Genomic DNA, 20,954 nt, shown 5'->3' with positions numbered 1-20,954 from the left:
GGTGATTACTATTAGGGATTGCTGCTGTCACTCTCTTTATTCTTATTTCCTATCTCTTTTCTTACCAGATTGTTACTAATTCTTAGCCTCTTATTTTCTTTACTAAATTGCCTTTGTTTTGTTTCATATGTTGCCTGTTGTCAGAGGATGCCAACATTGAAAGCCAGAAGAAAATGTAGTGGGGATTCTGGTACCATATTAGGACAAAGATTGTTCTGGTCCAAGGCACAAAACCCTCTCAGCTACTATCTCTGAGCTATATAAACCATCCATAGCCCCTGCATCTTGCTCAATATCTTTGTGCATCTTTGTACTTTTCCACACACTCATTCTTTATTGCTAGTTTGGTTATTAGTTAGAGAATATGAAGATCTCTTGTTTATGAAGCTTGCCACTGTTTCTCATTAGAGCTGCCTGTGTTAGTATAGGCTCTTTAGTACTATTATTTCTTATGAGCTTAGGCATCCATTAAGGCATGCTTCTCTGTTCTTACTACTCAGCCATTACCATTCTTACTATGTTGTGATTTTTCATCCTTCTTGCACTCTCACCATCTCAACCAACTTACCTACTTTGACAAGGCATCCCATTGTACCCTGCTTCAATAGATATCAGCTTTCTTATTACTAAATGCCTTTTCTAATTGCTCCAGAATATAAATAAGCTTCAATTCTGAATATATTTTAATACTCTTTATCTTTTGCAGAAGTTGCTGTTCAAATCTACAGCAATAGCAAGTACCAGAGCATACTGTCATGACAGATTCTTCACACTTGTGTTGAGATATCTCTTCATTACTTTCAGGAGAAATAACAGACTCATCATTATCATCTAAGTCTTGGGGAATTTAGTGTGCTGACATGGCTGCAATTCTTTTACTGTAGCACTTCAGAGCTTCTGATTGGCTGGATAAATTGGCCAGCATGCTGGTGAATCCAAATGGTAGCTGTAATTGGCCAGTTTCAAATCCATGTGATCTAATCAATATTGTGCTATATATAGAGGCTTCTGACATGTTGCAGCTATATGGCATAGACATTTCACTTATTGGAACATCTCTTGATAATCTTGAAGACTGTAGTTCTTCCAGTAGATCTCAGAGACTGCTTGCAGTGGAAGAACTTCTAGCAATATTCTGAATTGAACATTGGAAGCTAGATGACTGTGGAAGAGTCAACAGCTGTAGAAGACTATAGTTGTCAATAATAAGGCCCCATCAGTATAGGATATCTCTTGAAGGAAGTTCATATATACAGTCAACTTCTTTATCAGCTGTAGTATAATTACCTGATAATATAGCTAAGCTTCAGCAATGTCCAGCTTCTGTAGCATCTAGTCTTCAGAGCACTGTACTGTTAATATTATTGGTGAACTTATCCCAATTCTTGTAAACATTTAGAGTATGGCAAAGCTTTTGTGCTGCCCACAGACTCTCCACTTTTGACCATATGATATTAATTCTGTCAATACCCCATGTAGCAACAAGTCTATCCTTGATTTTTTGCATATCAATGCAATATCATTCAACATTCAGGGTAATCTTTCAAGCATCATGGAAATCAGCTTCAAAATTGACATGTATAACATGTTGTCAAGCTCTGGATCTTTCAATATATCAATAGAAATGGGCCACTAAGTCAGTAACTACATCAGTCACTCACATCAGTATATTTATTAGCTCAATCTGTAGGCCATAGCAACAGTGCAGAGCTTTATTATCAATGTATTCTATAGCTGCTGTTAGATTATTGAAGAAATGGTCATTCAGATTGACTCCACTGTCTCTGGTAACAACCAGATCTTGATTTTCAGGTGCAGAAGCTAGAGAAGGCAAGTTACTTCATCCAGTCATTTTAAAGAATATCAGTAATCCAAAAAGAATTGCAAATGTCAGAATAACAAAATAGAAGGCAAGAAGAAGTATTGAAAATGTTGAATCTATAAAAAGAAACCTTCTAAAAGAGCAAGCAAAAACTTTACTTTTGCAAACAAAACATAACAAATTAAACATCTTGTGAAGATATAATAACAGCAAAGCTTCAGTCATCTGATATAACAGTTAGTAATCACATTTGCTTCATTTCTTCTTGATTATTTTTATTTTTGCTCTCATTCTGATCTTGATCATTCCCTCTATCCAAGGAGCTAACATCTGAGAAACTGCTAGAGAGAATATTAGACTGGCTTCTTGTGACATATCTTTAAGAAACATTCTCCATCTCTTTATCTGAATCTGCTGGACTATTACTAAGCTGCTTCATTTCAGATCTTATAAGATACTTCTTTAATCTGCTTTCTGCAATAGATTCTTTGATTTCAGTGCTGTCTAACTCTTCAAGATGATAGGAATCTAGTTCTTGATTAGTGAACTTAACTCTATAGAATTCTAGTCATTAAAAGTGCAGGATGTTGTTTCTAGATATATTCTGTTCTTCTTTAATATTGTGAAGCAAGACAAGGTCTCTGGATTGAAGAGAGTTGGTCCAAATATTATAGATATTATTAAAGTATTTCTTATTCTTAGTGCACATTCAGAGCTGATGATGTGCTGCTTTCAGAACATTCTTATCTTATTATTTAATTTGGCATGCATACATTAGAAGAAGATCTTCAGTCATTCAGATATTTCATTATGAAATTGTTTATCAAGTAGAAATCTCAAGTTTAACTAGAAGAACTACCTCCTGGCCCATTAGTAATCTATAAGAGAAGATACTAGTACTAGCCTTAGTCATTATTTGATTTACCATCAGAATTACAGGAAGATGTTTAATTCAATCTCTTTTAGTATTATTAATGGCTTTAGCTAATTCATCAGTCAAAGACTTATGACCAACTTTCACCATATCATTTGCAGAAGAATTATAGAGTAAAATAACAATATATTTGATGTTGAATTTCTTCAGTAAGATCTCCACAACATTCTTATTCTCTGATCCTCTATCTATAACAAATTTGGCAGGCAGGCCCCATCAACAGATAATATTCTCATAAAGAAATTTGGCCACAGCTTCAGCTGTTCCCTTCTTCAATGCTCTAGCTTTCACTCATTCAGTAAAGTCACATCTTGCAATAACCAAATAATTTCATTCTCAACAGAAAGACATGTATTTGATATCTACTCCAACTTTCTCTCAACAGATAGAAGTTCAGATAGAATGAAGCTCTTTACTTAATCTTTACAAATCTCTTTGTTAACATTAAGAACAGTACTTCATATAAGCAGACATATCTTTATACATCTCTGATCATCAGTATCAAGCTTGTAAGATAGAGTATATTCTCTCTTGCTCTTTATGGTCAACTTTATCATGCATCATGTGTAAAATTTGTTCACATTGTTCTTTATTGTTCACAACACATCTTAGAGATACATCAGATTCTGCTCATCTAAATAGTTGATCAGTCTCCATTACATATTTAATTGCTTTCTTTCAGAATCTTACATACTTCTTTTCTTCCATGCCTAATAGTTTTGATAGAGTAATTAGATATTGTGCAATTTTCTCCAATTCTTCTGAATATGTGGAGTCCAGTATCCTAAGATCTTCACTATTGAGAGCTTGGCCAGCTAAAACTCTTATAGAATCCATAAAGACAAACAGATCTTTATCTTTTTCAGATTCAGATTATTCTCCAGTATCTAGTTCTCAGCAAGACAGTTCATCAGCAGCTGTGTGTTTCATTCCAGAAACATATTTAACAGTAAAGTCAAAGAGACATATTCAAGCTATTTAATTAGTAACTAAAGCTTCTGGAACATCTGTAGCAGTTCTATTAAGTTGGGTGACAAGAGTTTTTGCATCAATTTCTAAGATAAAGAGTACTCTATAGATATGATATCAGAATTTCTTGAAGACTTTCAAAACAGCTTTGCATTCTCATTTGCCAGTATCATATGTTTTCTCTGAATCATTCCATACTCCAGATTCATATTATACAGAATGTTGAGTCTCTTGTTGCTTCTGAATAATACATTCTTCTCATTCTAATCCACTGGCATCAACAGCCACAGTAATAAGCAAAGAATCTTATCTATAATTAATTGAAAGAACAATAGAGAATGAATATAACTTTTTCTTCAAAAGCATAAAGATGTCATTTTGCTCTTCAGTTCATAACTATATAATGTTTCATTAAAGCAGATAATGTAAAGATTTAATTATCTAACTGTAATGCTCTATAAGTATTCAGAAATATCCAGCAAGCTCTAGAAATTCTCATAATTCTGTAACACTTGTAGAAGTAGGCTAATTTGAAATTTTAGCCATCTTAGTTTCCTCAGATCATTATCTATTATAGTTACAAATCCATTCAATAACATTAACTTCAGACATGCAGAATTGAGATTTGGCATCAGAGATTCTAGCTTCAGAGATTTCAACAAGTTATAGAATATAGTTCAGATTCTGCAGATAATCATAAACAAATCTTCTTATTTCTGAGAGAACTTCAGTTTCATCTTTAACACACAATCTCTTTACTTCAAGATCATCTATAAAGGCTCAATCAATCTCTGGAAAAACTTCTTGTATAATCTTTATTATCTCATGTTGGGCTTGAGCTGGTGAATTTGTTGCCTCTTGAACTAAAGTTATATGATGAAAGAGCTCAATAGAAGTTGCAATAGCTGTTATATTTCTGCTCTCTTTGGCTAATAAAAAATTATCATATTTAGAGAACAAGTTGTATAGACTAGCCATAACAAGTTCACTAAAGTCTTCAGCATATTCATCAATATTAGAAGAAATAAAAGCATCTCAAATAGTAACTTTGTTGTACATATGTACTGCATTAACTAAACAATATTCATCTTTCTGTTTCTTTGCAGCCAGAAAATAGGAGTTAGTATATAAACTATGGCAAGGCTTTAATATTTTAGCTTCTAATCTGTTCTGAATGATTTTAATTAGCTTATCATGTAGAGTATGAGAAATTTGATAAGTCTTAGTCTGCCAAGCTTCATAAGACTCTGTCTTAATAATCTGCAGAGGCAAGCATTCAGAATGAATATCATATAGATCTTTAAATAACTACACTAATGCCTCTTCACATTTATAAAGAACTGATATAAAAAATTTCTTCTTCTGACATGTTAGTTCAAATTCAATTTTGAGCTTCTCAATTCTCTCATTTATTAGCCATTCTCCAACAGGAAAAGATGTAATTCTAGACCTAATATAGTCATCAAATTTATAATTAAACACAATATATTTCTTCTCAGAATAATACTTATCCAAACAAACATTCACTTAATTATCTAGATCTTCCAGTTTGCTTCCATCAGATTTTTCAGATGCTAATAGTCTTATCTTATCAGCTTTCTGCTTATAAGCAGTGCACACTCTCCAGACTTCTGAAGAAGGCAGCCTGATGTTCCAGCCACTATTGAAAATGTCAACTTGATGTGATTTCTTTGTGACAAAATCATGATTTTTGTTCAGAAATGTGTAAATTGATCAAGCACTTCATGAAATAGGTTTTTGAATTAAGCTGGAATTAATATCATGTGTGTAATGTTTGCAGTGAGCCATAATGCTGTCTGAATCAGGAAGCAGAGAACAGAAAATCTGAACTTCTGATATAAAATTATTCTTGTTCTCTGATTGGTCTATTTGATTCACCAGTATGCTGGTCAATTCAATTAGACTTAGCACACTTTTGAATTCACCATTGCTGGAACTATGTTTCTTCTTATCACTATAATCACCAACACCAGTACTGCTGCCAATACTTCTGACTTCTCTATTCTTTTCAACCTTCTGATCTTTAACCTTCTCATCATTAATTCTTATATCTATTATCTTCATTACATTTTCTTCATGCTCTTCAGATCTTGTATCTACAGGCACCCATCTGATTAAATATCTATTAAATTATTTAAATAATTACTGTTCAATTTATCAGTTGCATATCTCATATTACTCAAGCTTGGCTTAAAGTTTTTAAAAACTAGATAATGTGTTCATTTCTTATTATAAATTTCACAGTTCACTTCTCTATCATCTGAGATGTTGCATTCCCAACAGGCAGCAAATTATTAAGATCTTTCAAGAATAAGTTGCTGATTCCCTCTCTCAAATATAAGAAAAGAAGTATGAGTAATAATATCTTCAATCTGAACAGGCACTTTGTCACAAAACACATAAAAAGGAGCAACTTCTCTCATTTGAACAATCATGGTCACTTACAGCTCATTTTCTATCAGCAGATTCAACATTTCAGCATACTTTCAAGATAATAAATTGATTTCTGAACCAGTATCAATCAACACCATTAATTCTTGTTGATTTATAGTGACTGGCACATATAATAAACACATTCCATATGCTGTTTTGGATTTTGGTACCATGGGCTTCAATGTAAGTTAACCAGAATTAATCTTTAGCTCAGACTGAACCAGTTCAGAGACTCCAATCTTTACATGGCTTTTGCTAGTACTGTTATTCCAACCTGATCTAAAGAACACTTAATAAAGCTTCAGCAATACATCTATAAGCTTCTTGACTAACACTTCAATCTTTTCATTGAGAATTCAACCTATTAATTCATTAGCATCTGTTGAATTACAGATCTGAGAGGATAAACAATCTGTTACAGAATATCTTGATCTTTATTTCTCTACAGTCTTGTTCTGAATTTCAGGCTTCTTCTGATTGATCAGTTCAACATCTTTCATGATATTATTATTAACACTAGCTTGATTATTCCAGTAGATAATAAATTGTCCAGTATACTGAGTATAGAGTGTTGTAATCTTAGCTTTTTGACTGTTCTTAGCTTCTCCAACAGTTTCAATATTAACTGATGTTCTTTCTTTCAGTGGTTCATATTTCTTATCTGAATCAGATTCTCTATCAGATATTAGATATGCAAGTCATCCTGCTTAAATCTTTATACTGATTGAATTTGCTGAAAGTGTCTCTTTTTGCTGATTGATCTTCTTTTTAGAGCTTGTTAACTTCAGAATTACCTATTCATTCTCTTCCATAGACTGTACAATATACATGTTCAGTATTCCAGATTTAGAAGTGATAACTCAATAGTTTTGACCAGAGAAATTCATGCACAAGTTCTCTTCATCATTAATATGACAGAACCTGTTATTTGCATCAGATTGGTATTCATAATACTGAGATTGACAGTGTTCAGGTTTTCTACAGTAAAAGTATGAGAGACATGTTAAAATTCCTTCAGTTCAAGCTTCTTCTTGACCACTAGAACAATAGCTTGTTATCAGCAAACTATTTCAAGTCATATAAGAATTGACTAATTGTGGTTGGGTGTTCTCTTGTACTATTGCAGAATTAGTAATTACATTTGTTGTATAATTTGATATGGGTTTTGAAGGCCCTTCTCTCTGCAGTATATAGTACTGATCAGAATTTCCTTATATCTGATTTGACTGTACTCTCATGACCAATGCTAAATTTGTAAACTCATTAATCATCTTTTCAATTGCAGCTTCAATATTAGTGCTCTCAGAGCTCTTGACTTTAGATTTTAATTTAGATTCTTCAGTCTTCACAGAACTAGCTGTTTTCTTCAGAGCCTTAACTATAGGGGGTTTGTTAGCTAATTAATATTACTCATCAAGCTTCTCTATTTTCTTCTGCTTTATTTTATCTTCTTTAAAGATCTTCTTATTTCCTTCATACTGGTCAATCAAATTTATGATCACTCAAATAACCTTTCTAAAATCAATAGATGACATATCATCTGAAAGATTAAGCTTTATCTTGTTAATAATCTTATTCTAGAGCTTCTCAGGCAGCTTCTGAAGGAATCAAGACATCTTAGTAAATTCATCAAGCCTTCCATTAGCTTGTACTATACTGGTGATAGTAGTGTATTCTCAAACATAGATGTGAATGTTGCTATTTCAAGCATACAGTTTCTTTGTAATTGCTTAAAGATAATTCTGACAGTAAATCTTGTAAGTAATATTCTAATCACAAAATTCATGAATAATCTCTTTAGAGAATACTTCCCAATTATCTTTCTTGTAGTTGTGAGGATTATACATGTGGATCAGCATGACAATGAATCTCTAGAAGGAATATACATGGAAAAGAGTACATGAGGTAAAAGATCTGTATTCTGGTAACTATGTACAACTTGTAAACAAGATTGCCACTGACTTCTAGCAAGAGGTTTGTACAGTAACAGCCTTTTATGTATGCTTGTGAGTACATGACTTAGTGTCTTGCAAGAACACATGCAACTTCTAGCAGCTCACAAGCTGAGGCCTCTGGCCTTTACAAATGCTGTTTGTCTGTATAAGAGGTTTACAGCAAATTCTTACAGATTCTCCTCTCTTGTAAGCCTTGGTCCCTCAAGACAGCTGTCTTGTTAAAAACCTTCATGAGTAGAAAAACAAAAAACCTCTTGGGAAAAATAAAAATTTCCTTATAAGGAAAAGAGTACAGCTTCACTAGAGATGTGATATCAACACAACTCTAATAACACAACAGAACCCAATAACACAATAATATATAGAGAGTCTCTATTGTTCTCACTAGCTTCATGTCACTATTAGATAATAAGCACTAGCTTAAGAGAGAGCTTTCTCTTGCTTTCTCTTTCTCTTCTTTTCTTCTCTTTCTTCTCTAGTCTATATCATTATTATCAAGGTAAGTGAACTCTTCAAGCACTGCTTTGCATGGGAGACAGGCTTGCAGGAGATTTCTAATATTCTGAAAGAAAAATGACTTCACTTTGATATTTCACATGATTAACTGAAAGACCACAAGCTGGTGAGTTCACTTCTGGTTGTGTCTTTGCTTCATGTGGCTATTAGATTTTGTCTTTGTGTGGGGTTTGGTTCACAGAGAGACTGATGCTTGCTAGCAGTTACTGCCAGTGTGCAGTTTCCTCTCCCCCTCTCTCATAACTTGTCTCCACTTTCCTTCCTTGGGAGGACCCCCACCTCTTCTTTTGTGAATGAGATTGGGCCTTCAGTAAGTAGTCATGAGAAGTTTGAAAAGTGTTTGCAACTGACAGTTCTAGAGTGTTGTTGTTTCTTCTTCTTTCTCTTTATCAGTTGTTGCTGTCTCTTCTGCACCAGCTCAAGCTGTAAGTGCTTCTCACAAGCTGATATTAGTTCACATGCTAATGAAGTTAGGGTCCTGCTACTCTGCCTCCTCTCTTTACAGTTATTGCTTCAGCTCCAGCCAGAAATGTAAGTATCCTCTATTATATTTTAGTTTGCAGCTAATCTTCTTTAGATTGTTGTTATTGTTCCCTCTGCACCAGCAGAATTTGTGAATGCTGTAGTCCTGCAGAATGCTTGAAACTGCCCAGTATTCTCTCTGCAGGACTGACAATGATGGTTTCAGATCACCTTCACTCAAATATCATCAGCTGCTACTTTTACTGATGTATTGCAGGCCAATCTGATGGTTCTTCCAGGTCTCCCCCCCTATACAGAGGCACAAGCTTTGTCTGCCTGCAAAAGAGCATAATGTCATGAGTCTATTCAAAGACCCATGCTTATTACTGGTTTGAATAATTCAAACCAGTTGGCTGTGTACACTCAGCTCTGCAAGAGAATTCTTGTGACTCAGGCTGGAGCTCAGTCACCACCTGGACAGGAGTGCTCCACCTGCAAGAGAGCTCAGCAAGACTATAGTAATATAGTCTTTGCAGAGTGCATCTCCACAGGCTTGAATCAAAAATGTAACAACTGTCTATACTGTAGGCATCTTGCTTACTCTTTCCAGCAGTAAGATTATGAGTAGTTGTTACAGATCTTTACAGGAGGAGCTGGAGACTCTAATTATATAGTCTTAGTTTAGTTTTTTCTTCTTTTGTTTTGAAATCAATTGAATTCAGTTCAGTTTGACTATGTCTTTTCTCTCTCTAACCCATTTTCTAGTTCCACTACCTCCATCCATCTCTTTTATGAACCAGGCTTGTCTGGGTTCCTACTATGAAATTGTTGGAGTAGCTTTCTCAGTGGATGAACATTGCTCACAGGAACCCATGTTTTGTTCTTCTCATTATCATATTCTTTCTAATGTACTCTGTACCACAGTTCACAACTCTCTCTCTTTAAGTTAATTATCTTGCAGATCTGGTACTTCTTTTCATTCTTGTTCATCTTGTGAACTTTGTGATGAGGTAAGCTATTGATTTCTTTGCAGGTCTTGTGTTCATGGAGCAGGAATACATAGAAGATATTATGAGTTTGCAGATCTGGAGGCAGTTCCAGTCTGTAGACTTGTGAGCCTATCTTCTTCACAATTCTACAAGACCCATGCCTCAACAAATCCAGTTTTTTGTGAGACTGTGTGATCTTGATATTGTGAAGATCAAGCCACACCTTGTCTTCCATCTGGAAGGCTTTTATGGTGTGCTTCTGGTTGTAGTACTTCTTCTGGTAGGCTTGTGCCTTTATGAGTGATTTCTTGACCTCTTTACAGAGCAATCTCATTGCCTCTGTCTGATTTCTTGAATTCTTGCACATATAGTCATACTCATCAGAGTTCAAGAATTCTGTTCACAGATTCAACTCATATGTCAGCTGGAAAGATGATTTCTGTGTGGAAGTCTGTCACAAGTTATTGTATGTGAACTCAGTCATTAGCAACTACATTATTCAGTCATCTTGATTATAATTGACATAACTTTGCAGGTACTGCTCCAGCACACTATTCAGTCTCTCAGTCTGACCATCAGTTTGTGGGTGGAATGCTGTACTTATTGCCCTTGTAATCTTCAAGATGTGAGTTAAATCACCCCAAAAGTCACTCACAAACAGAGATTCTTAATCTGTTACTATGCTTGCAGGTAATCTGTGCAATCTCACTATCTTGTAAATAAAGAGATGGACCAATTTCTCTGATGTCAGCTTCTTTATTATAGAGATAAAGTGAGCCATCTTTGTGAACTGGTCCACTACAACCAGAATACAGTCAAACTGCACCTTCTCAAAATTCAGGCTTGCAGGAAGATCTGTAATAACATCCATGCTAATGAATTTCCAAGAATAATTTGAGATTGGTAAGAGTGATAGTTCTTCTTGAGACTTCCCACAAACTCTTCTTGAGCTCTGGCAGATCCTACAGACTTTGCAACACTTCTTCACCAGTTCTCTCATTCTTGGCTAAAAGTATTTGTGAGCTATAAGCTTGTATGTTCTTGCTGTAGCAAAATGCCTCACAAGAGGTAGGTCATAATGATGCCTAATCAGCTCTATTTGCAGAGCCTCATTCTGAGGAATGTACACATAACTATTTCTATAGAGAATACCCTTCTCCTCTTTTCACATCACAAATTTCTTTATGCTTGTCTTAATGCCTTTGCAGACCTCAGCTGCATAGTCATCACTTTGCAGTAGATTTGGCAGTAATGCCAACAGATTAGAGCTGCTCTTTTTATAAGAATTCTTCTTGCAGACCAGGTCTTTGGCCTTCTGAATCTGTATTGTGATCTTCTTCACTTTGCACATGTCTTTCAAGACAATCTTTGCAAGTAGTTTCTTGGTCTCAATCTGAAGCTTTGCAGAGATGAGTTGCACATTCTCATCTTCTCTCTTCTCTCTCTGGTTTGGAGAAACTTGAACTGTTGGTTCTAACTTTTCTGTGGTCTCTTGCTCCTTTGCAAGCATTACTCTTAGTTGGTTTGCAGTCTCATAATCCTTCTTATTATCTAGACCAGCCTTCTTGACATAGTCAGGTCTTCATGAGAGTCCATCTGCTGGATTCTTAGTTTCTTTCACATGGTTAACTGTAAATCAAAAAACTGTCAGCCTTTGTGTCCAGCAGACCTGTCTTTGTGAGAGATCTTGAGCAGTCTGAAAGTAGCACAAGCTATCATGGTCTGTAAGAACTTGAACTGATGTTCACAAGCCTTCTAACCAGCAGCACCAATATCTAAATGACTCCATAATTGCAAGCAGTTCCTGATTATGAATGCTGTAGTTCATCTCTGTAGATTGCATCTTTCATGAATAAAACTCAACTGAAATCCAGATGCCATTCTTCACCAGCTGTAATAGAATATTACACACTGTGAAGCCAGATGCATCTGTTTCCAATCTGGTCTTCTGTTCCATATTAAAATGGTGAAGCATAACAGCTTCCACAAATACTCTTTTCAGACTTATGAAGGCTTCACAACCTTCCTCAGTCATGAAAGTGTTGGCTTCTCTTCTCATCTCTCTTTGTGCATGTCTGCTTAGCTTTGCTTCTCCTCTCTTTAGAAGAGCAGTCAGGCTGCAGGCTATCTTAGAGAATCTTGGGATAAAACATCTGTAAAAGTTTGCAAATTCTAAGAAGATCTGGACCTCTTTCTTACTGGTTGGCTCTGGCCAGTCAAGAATAGTGTTCATGTGGCTCTTCTCCATAAGAACACTCTCTGGTGTTATGATATACTCAAGATAGTCAATCTTGCAAGCATTGAACTTGCACTTTGCCAGCTTGCAATAAAGGTCTGCATTCTTGAGTGCCTTAAATATCAATTTCACATGCTTCTCATGGTTCTCCTTGCAAGCCAAGTATACAACCACATCATCAAGATAGGCTACTGCAAACACATCCAGATATTTGCTAAGTGCCTTCACAATATATGATTAGAAAGCTGCTGGTGTGTTCACAAGTCCAAAAAGTACTATCAAGTACTCAAATAGCCTCTGTAAAGTCTGAAATGCAGTCTTCCACTCATCTTCTTTATGAATCCTCAGTCTATAGTAGATGTTCTTGATATTTAACTGAGTGAATATTGCAGCTTCTGTGAGCTTATACAATACATCTTCAATCAGTAGTAGAGAATATCTATTCTTGACTGTTTTTGAATTCAGATCACAATAGTTCACACACATTCTTAGTCTGCCATTCTTCTTGAATGCAAACAGGATGGATGCTCCTGCAGATGACTTGAAAGACTGGATGAACCCATGAATTAGAGCACTGCTCAGATATTCATGAAGAGCCTCTTGCTCAGCTTGTGAAAGTCTGTATGTTCTTCCAAATTCTGGCTGCTTCTCTGGTTCAAGATCTATGGCCAAATCATCTTTACAGTGTGGTGGCAGCTCCCAAGCCCTCTTGTTGCTAAACACTTCCATGAGTTTGCAGTAGGCTTCCAGTATCTGAAGGTCTAGATTTACTGTCACCACCTGTTCTGATTTGTGGAGAGTTATCATATAGATAGGCTTCCCTTCTTTCACAAGCTCTGAGAGGTTAACTGGTTTAATCTTTGTGAGTGGGTTGTGACATACAGTTTGGAACTCTAGTCTTAGTTTCTTGAAACACATCTTGAGATTGTATTGCTGCAGCCAGCTCAAACTCACTAGTATCTCATCTCTTATGTTTGTGATCATTACTTGTTCATGGAATAACTGCCAGTTTCCCTGAGAGTTACAGACTTTAAAGAATATATTTGTAATCCCTTCTGCAAGGGTGACATTCTCATGATCTATAGCAGTTTCAATCTCTATAGACATCTTGTGCACCTCTAGATCTAGCTTCACAGTCAATTATGAACTGATCACTAGAGATTGACAGCCTGAATCTATTAGTGCTGACCAGATAATACTCCTGTCAGTTGGACTTCATGTGTCTAGAATAATAGAGAGAAGAGCAAGAAGACTGTTCTTGAATAACTTCATTATATTGATTCTATCTACTTGCAGCCCTCCAACTTTCTATTCACTACTCTTCTTCTTCTTGGGACAGTCTTTTGTGAGGTGGCCCTTTTGGCCACACTCAAAGCACCTCCCATTCTTTTTCAAGACTTTGCAATTCTTGGTAAGATTCTTTCCCATCTTCTGAGCAGGCCTCTGGAGTTGACTTCTCTTATTCATTTGTGGCCTTGAGTCATTGGTCTTCATACCTCTGCAAGCACTTCCAACTGGATTGGTAGACTTCACATGTGAGGCATTCTTTGCATAGACTACTGACACACTTGGTTGGAGCCAGGTGGCCAGTGCTATTATGTCATTAATGTCATCTGGTATCTTCAGCTGTTCATTCAGTTTGGTTCACATGGACTTATCCAAGCCCCATATAAACAGGTTCTTCTTTATTTTTGTGGAATCTTCAAATTCTTTGCCAATCTCTGTTGTGAGCTCTAGAAATTGTTGGTGATAGACATAATTAGTTTCATCCAAACTTTTGTGAAGACCAAAGATTGCTTGCCAAGAGTTTCACATGTGGTTTGCTGAGTCTTCTAGCCTCACATGTAGAAATTCTTTAAGGCCAGTCTAGTTGTTTTTTGATGGATTGTCTTTGCAGTGGGCCTCCCAAAGGTCTTTCTCAATATAATCAAGTCCTGTAAGGGCATATGCAAGAGTATCCTCATCATTCAGTTTGCTTGCATCATGAATGAATTCAATATCTGAGGTGAACTGGCAATATTCTGTGTAGGTTCCAGTCTGATAGCACTTTGTGTGTTGTGGTGGTCTCAAGATTAACAGATGCTTTGCAGATGTTGGGTTGGAGATGGCCATATCAAGAGATTCACTTTGCAAGTGCTTTTAAGTGTTCTGGAGAGCATTCAACTTCTCTTGCCATTTCACCATTTTCTTTAGTAGCTTGGTCTCCTTGTGAAGCTGTTGGATTTTGTCTTTTAATGTTGGGGTAGACTCTCTCTCTGAGTTCACAGTGCTTGTTTCATTAACAGTTGAGAGAGGTAAGATGTCAAGATTGATTATCTCTTCATGAACTTGGGTTTGTTCTTCAGGTAGGTTTTCAGCTGGTGTCCCAGATTCACAAGTTTCAGAAGGTTGACTTCTTTGTATTAATACCATTATCAGGCATCACCAAAGAAGAGTGACAAAATGTGAGAATCATACATGTGAATCAGCATGACAATAAATTTCTAGAAGAAATATACATGGAAAAGAGTACACAAGATAAAAGGTCTGTATTCTGGCAACTATATATGACTTGTAAACAAGATTGCCACTGGCTTCCAGCAAGAGATTCACACAGTGACAGCCTTTTATGTGTGCTCATGAGCACATGACTTAGTGCCTCACAAGGACACATGCAACTCCCAGCAGCTTGTGAGCTGAGGCCTCTGGCCTTCACAGGTGCTGTTTGTCTGTGTAAGGGGTTTGTGGCAAATCCTTACACCAGATGACTGGAGCTTTGCTGTTGTTATACCTCCACAAGATGTTTAATTTGTTGTGTTTTGTTTGCAAAAGTGAAGTTTTTGCTTGCTTATTTGAGAAGTTTCTCTTTCTTTATTATTTGCAGAAGCCTTCACTTTTTCTGAATTTTTCAGAAGATATTTAAAGACTGATTTTTCTTTTCTGAAGCTTCTACTGTCTTTTACATTCAAGCTTGATTCTTTTCACAGATTCAATATTTTCAACACTTCTTCTTGCCTTCTATTTTGTTATTCTGACATTTGCAATTCTTTTTGGATCACTGATATTCTTCAAAATGGCTGGACAAAGCAACTTGCCTCCTCTAGCCCCTGCACCTGAAAACCAAGGCCTGGTTATTACCAGAGACAGTGGAGTCAATCTAGATGGCCATTTCTTCAATAACCTAACAGCAGCTATGGAATACATCAATAATCAAGCTCCACACCATTGCTACAGCCTACAGATCAAGCTAATGAACACACTGATGCAAGTGACTGATGTGGTTACTGACTTAGTGGCCCATTTCTATTGATATGTTGAAAGATCCAGAGCTTGGCAACACATTACATATGCTAATTTTGAAGCCAATTTCCATGATGCTCAAAAGATTACCCTGGATGTCAAATGATATCACATTGATATACAAAAGATCAAGGATAGACTTGTTGCTACATGAGGTATTAACAGAATTGATGCTATATGGTCAAAAGTGGAGAGCCTGTGAACAGCATAAAAGCTTCACCATACTCTAAATGTTTACAAGAATTGGGATAAGTTCACCAATAATATTAACAGCACAGTGCTCTGAAGACTAGATGCTACAGAGGCTGGACATTGCTGGAGCTTAGCTATATTGCCAGACAATTATACTACAGCTAATAAAGAAGTTGACTGCATATGCAAACTTCCTTCAAGAGATGCCCTATACTGACAGAGCCTTATCATTGGCAACTATAGTCTTCTACAGCCATTGGCTCTTCCACAGTCATCTAGCTCCCAATGTTTAATTCAGAATATCACTAGAAGCCCTCCTACTGCAAGCAGTCCCTGAGGTCTACTGGAAGGACTGCAGTCTCCAAGATCACTAAGAGACATTCCAATGAGTGGAATGTCTATGCCACATAGCTGCAATGTGTCAGGAGCCTCTATACATAGTACAATGTTGATTAGATTGCGTGGATTTGAAACTGGCTAATCACAGCCATCATTTGGATTCACCAGCATGCTGGCCAATCCATCCAGCCAATCAGAAGCTCCAAAGCACTGCAGTGAAAGAATTGCAGCCATGTTGGCACACCAAACCCTCCAAGACTTAGATAATGATGACAAGTCTGTTATTTCTCCTGAAAGTGATAAAGAGATACCTTGACACAAGCACAAAGAATCTGTCATGGCAGTACACTCTGGTACTTGCTATTGCTGTGGATTTGAACAGCAACTCCTGCAAAAGATAAAGAGTATTAAAACACATTCAGAATTGGAGCTTATTTGCATTCTGGAGCAATTAGGAAAGGCATTTAGTGATAAGAAAGCTGATATCTATCTATGCTATAACCATGCAAAACTAATAGCTTCAAAACTTGGGTTGCAGACTCACACACTTAATAGGGAGGAGCTTCTCAACCATTTGGCTCACATTCATAGGAATTGTTGCAACATTGGCTCAGTCAAGATCAATGACAGCATCTACCTCTGGTTCCATTTGGCAAATAGACTGGCTAGAGCTGAAGATGCTTTAGGCATTTACAAATTCAAACATCAGCCAATTATCTCTCTGGTCACAAACATGAGAACATTCAACTTTAACTGATACACACAGATCACTGGAGTTAACAAGTTCACCACCAGCAATCTTCAGAAGAAATGGGAGATCACTGGATCTGTCATTATTCTCCAGCTAATGTGCTGGTGGAACAATAGATTACAAGGCACCATCACCACAGTACTCACTCAGGTTAATGGTGAATATGATATATACTACCATCATTAGTGAATGATGGGAGATCATGACAATTACAGATGGTTGAGAACAATGTACCACAGTATTGGCCAATAACTCATGCACCAGGACCCTGCATACTATCTATAGTATGTGCTGACAAGACCTGACCATGCTTGGAAATTAATCTCCTATTCATATTATATCAAGTATGCTAAGCCAGGGGATAAAACTGGATTTTGCTATATCAATGTCAACATTCCAGATGCTATTACTACTGGAAGGGGTGTTAACATGATACAAGGATTCTTGATCTTAACAGCAGAAGAGCCCAGCAACTGCACAGAAATCTTGTCAGGAATACATAATCATCTAGAGAATTGGTGGGGACTAGTTAAAGAACAAGGCTTATCCACCAATGACTATATTCACTGCATTAAGAATACAATGTATACCAAAGACAATAAAAGAAAATTTGATATTAGGTGAATCAACATCATTTGTAAACCTGGCAATGTCTGAATTACAAGCCCTCTGCTGCCCTATGGAGCTCACAGTCCATGCAAAAAGATCTGGTGTACTATGCTACCCTGGTATGTGGCAATCCAGAAGGATCATGAACATCTTGAAGTCAATAAAGCTGGTACCTGGTTACAGCTCTCCACTGCACATAGAAATCTAGTTCCAGGGCCATCATTACCTTCCAGCCATTCAAATCATTACACATCAGTTCCATATTGATTCTCTACTGCTATTCAATTGCAAGGCTTAGAAGCTATATCAGATGCCTTGGTAGACTGAATTAGATGGGACAACTCTATAGTGATTGAGGAGCTCAATACTCTCTTTGGACCAGAAGAGAAGAAGGCTCAGGACTTCATTAATAACTGATGCCTAAAGGCCATGCAAATTGCTTTGGATGCTATTGTCAAGACATACCAAATTGAAAAGAAAGCTTTTGGTAACAAATTCTATTGGCATTGCATGCACAATAACATTAATCCAGCATCAGTTCAGTCTTCCCCTCCTCCCAAGAACTTGATGGAAGAAGAGAATCATGGTGATCACTATTAGGGATTGCTGCTGTCACTCTCTTTATTCTTATTTCCTATCTCTTTTCTTACCAGATTGTTACTAATTCTTAGTCTCTTATTTTCTTTACTAAATTGCCTTTATTTTATTTCATATGTTGCCTGTTGTCAGGGGATGCCAACAGTAAAAGCCAGGAGGAAATGTAGTGGGGATTCCAGTACCATATTAGAATAAAGATTGTTCCAGTCTGAGGTGCAAAACCCCTCCAGCTACTATCTCTGAGCTATATAAACCACCCATAGCCCCTGCATCTCACTCAATACCTTCATGCACCTTTGTACTTTTCCACACACTCATTCTTTATTGCTAGTTTGGTTATTAGTTAGAGAATATAAAGATCTCTTGTTTATGAAGCTTGCCACTGTTTCTTATTAGAGCTGTCTGTATTAGTACAGGCTCTTTAGTACTATTATTTCTTATGAGCTTAGGTGTCTGTTAAGGCATGCTTCTCTGTTCTTACTACTCAGCCATTACCATCCTTACTATGTTGTGATTTTTCATCCTTCTTGCACTCTCACCATCTCAACCAACTCATCTACTTTAATGAGGCATCTCATCATACCCTGCTTCACTAGCTGTTTTCTTCAGAGTCTCAACTGTAGAGAATTTGTTAACTAATTGATATTACTCATCAAGCTTCTTCATTTCTTTCTGCTTTATTTTATCTTCTTTAAAGATCTTCTTATTCTCTTCATACTGATTAATTAAATCTATGGTCACTTGAACAACCTTTCTAAAATCAATAGATAACATATTGTCTGAAAGATTGAGCTTTGTCTTGTTAATAATCTTATTCTGGAGCTTCTCAGGCAGCTCCTGAAGGAACCAAGATATCTTAGTAAATTCATCAAGTCTTTCATTGGCTTGTACTGTACTGGTGATAGTAGTGTATTCTTGAATATAGGTGTGAATGTTGCTATCCCAATCATACAGTTTCTTTGTAATTGCTTGAAGATAATTCTGACAGTAAATCTTGTAAGTAATGTTCTGATCATGAAATTCATGAATAATCTCTTTAGAGAATACTTCTCAATTATCTTTCTTGTAGTCTTCTAAGGTCTTCATTCATTCTCCAATTCATGTAATACAGTATCTAGCCAACTATTTGATAATGTTCTTAGAGTTAATTACTCCATGATTTTTGCATATTTGATAAAATCTTTCAATAAACAAGATAGCATCTCTGCCATCAAATCAAGATGCATTTGCTGTGCCAGGGGAAGATATAGAAATGTGAAAGTGAACCATAATTCTCCTGTTCTCATCTTGTGATATAGTTGTGTACAATTCTGTAGTATCTTCAACTACAGTTGATTCTGATTCTGATTTCTTGATTTCTTGATCTTTAATCATGTCACACAGTATGTTCTGTTGTTTCTTAATAATTCAATATCTTTTCAAAAAATCTATTTATCAGGCAAGCTTTAGATAAGAGCCATTCAAATCTAAGCTCCTTAACCTTATTTCTAAACAAAAACCTGATTAGTACTGTATTTCTAGTTCATAAGATCTTATCTTGAAATAGTGTATTGCTTCATGTGTCTCAGAATTTGTTTTTCTTTCTTGGCAGCCATCAAATTACTGCATCATTATCTTCAGGTCTCAGCTTGGTCACCAAATAAAGTGGGGTATGATGGGATGCCTCATCAAAGTAGATGAGTTGGTTGAGATGGTGAGAGCACAAGAAGAATGAAAAATCACAACATAGTAAGAATGGTAATGATCAAGTAGTAAGAACAGAGAAGCATGCCTTAATGGATGTCTAAGCTCATAAGAAATAATAGTACTAAAGAGCCTGTACTAATACAGGCAGCTCTAATAAGAAACAGTAGCAAGCTTCATGAACAAGAGATCTTTATATTCTCTAACTAATAACCAAACTAGCAATAAAGAATGAGTGTGTAGAAAAGTACAAAGGTGCATGAAGATATTGAGTGAGATGCAGGAGCTATGAGTGATTTATATAGCTCAGAGATAGTAGCTGGAGGAGTTTTGTGCCTCAGACCAGAACAACCTTTGTCCTAATATGATACTGGAATCCCCACTACAGTATTTGGTCTTGTAGATTTATTATCTTTCTGCTGGCCTTTCTTGAGGATTTGGTGGAGAATATCCTTTAATAGGTCTTCCAAATTCTTCTCTGGTAGGTTTGTTTTACTCTGGCATGCTATATCAAATCAGTTCTGTATGAACTCTCTTCATCAAGACATAATGTTCATCTTCAAAATATCATGTAGAGTGTGGTCCAGTTGCTTGAACTCTAATCTCTTAAATTTTTCACAGATTGCTAGAAATCTCTCTATATAATTTCTTTCTAAGCCAGTGAACTGTAATGTCATTCTCACTAACTCTGTCAATAGGCTTTCCTGCTGTATCTCAGATCTCTCTTGAAAGACTGTTCTTACAGCTTCCCAGAGTTTGTAAGCACTAAGACTATCTGATTTCTTGAAGTGTTCTCTGGCTTGTGCAGATATTGTACTGTTAATTAGGCTATATAGTCATTTATTTTGAATATTCTAGTATTGTGAAATCTTCAAGTTCTCTGGCTGTAGTGAGATCTCTTGTCTTTCCAGGATAATCTTCTCAGTATTCACTTGATGAGCTATCTTTAGAATGGCTTTGCTTCATGCTAGGTAGTTGCTGGCTCCAGCCAGGGTCATAGGCTTCTTTACTATTTTTGAGATCTTTATGAATTGATTGATTGCTCTGCTGGTTCATGTATTCATGTCTATAAGGTTGCTGACAAATTCTTCTAGTTTGTCCTCAGAGTCTATTTCTTGGTCCTCTTCTTGTTGAGCTTCTAGCTCCAGGTTCTCATGCACTGTTGCA

General features: G+C 36.3%; 3 protein-coding genes across 3 annotated transcripts; all 3 read right to left on the bottom strand.

Annotated features, from left to right (window-relative positions):
- Positions 1-379: 379 nt before the first annotated feature.
- Positions 380-1,015, bottom strand: CIMG_12654 (uncharacterized protein; the record flags this gene model as incomplete). The annotated part of the gene is made up of 4 exons (XM_001248821.2): positions 380-414; positions 569-596; positions 752-831; positions 880-1,015. The coding sequence occupies 4 exons, from the start codon at positions 1,013-1,015 to the stop codon at positions 380-382; spliced, it is 279 nt and encodes a 92-aa protein (XP_001248822.2).
- Positions 1,016-18,749: 17,734 nt separating this feature from the next.
- On the bottom strand, positions 18,750-19,478 carry CIMG_12653 (uncharacterized protein; the record flags this gene model as incomplete). The annotated part of the gene is made up of 2 exons (XM_001248825.2): positions 18,750-19,097; positions 19,371-19,478. The coding sequence occupies 2 exons, from the start codon at positions 19,476-19,478 to the stop codon at positions 18,750-18,752; spliced, it is 456 nt and encodes a 151-aa protein (XP_001248826.2).
- A 668-nt stretch (positions 19,479-20,146) lies between these two features.
- On the bottom strand, positions 20,147-20,843 carry CIMG_12652 (uncharacterized protein; the record flags this gene model as incomplete). Its single annotated transcript, XM_004445571.1, has 3 exons — positions 20,147-20,292; positions 20,471-20,494; positions 20,720-20,843. 3 exons carry the CDS (start codon positions 20,841-20,843, stop codon positions 20,147-20,149), a joined length of 294 nt encoding a protein of 97 aa, XP_004445628.1.
- Between the last annotated feature and the right edge of the window lie 111 nt (positions 20,844-20,954).

The sequence above is a fragment of the Coccidioides immitis genome (assembly GCF_000149335.2).
Source record: "Coccidioides immitis RS genomic scaffold supercont3.1, whole genome shotgun sequence".
NCBI classification, from domain to species: Eukaryota; Fungi; Ascomycota; class Eurotiomycetes; order Onygenales; family Onygenaceae; genus Coccidioides; species Coccidioides immitis.
The sequence above is the reverse complement of the archived record's forward strand: the minus strand, read 5'-3'. Positions and strand labels throughout refer to the sequence as shown.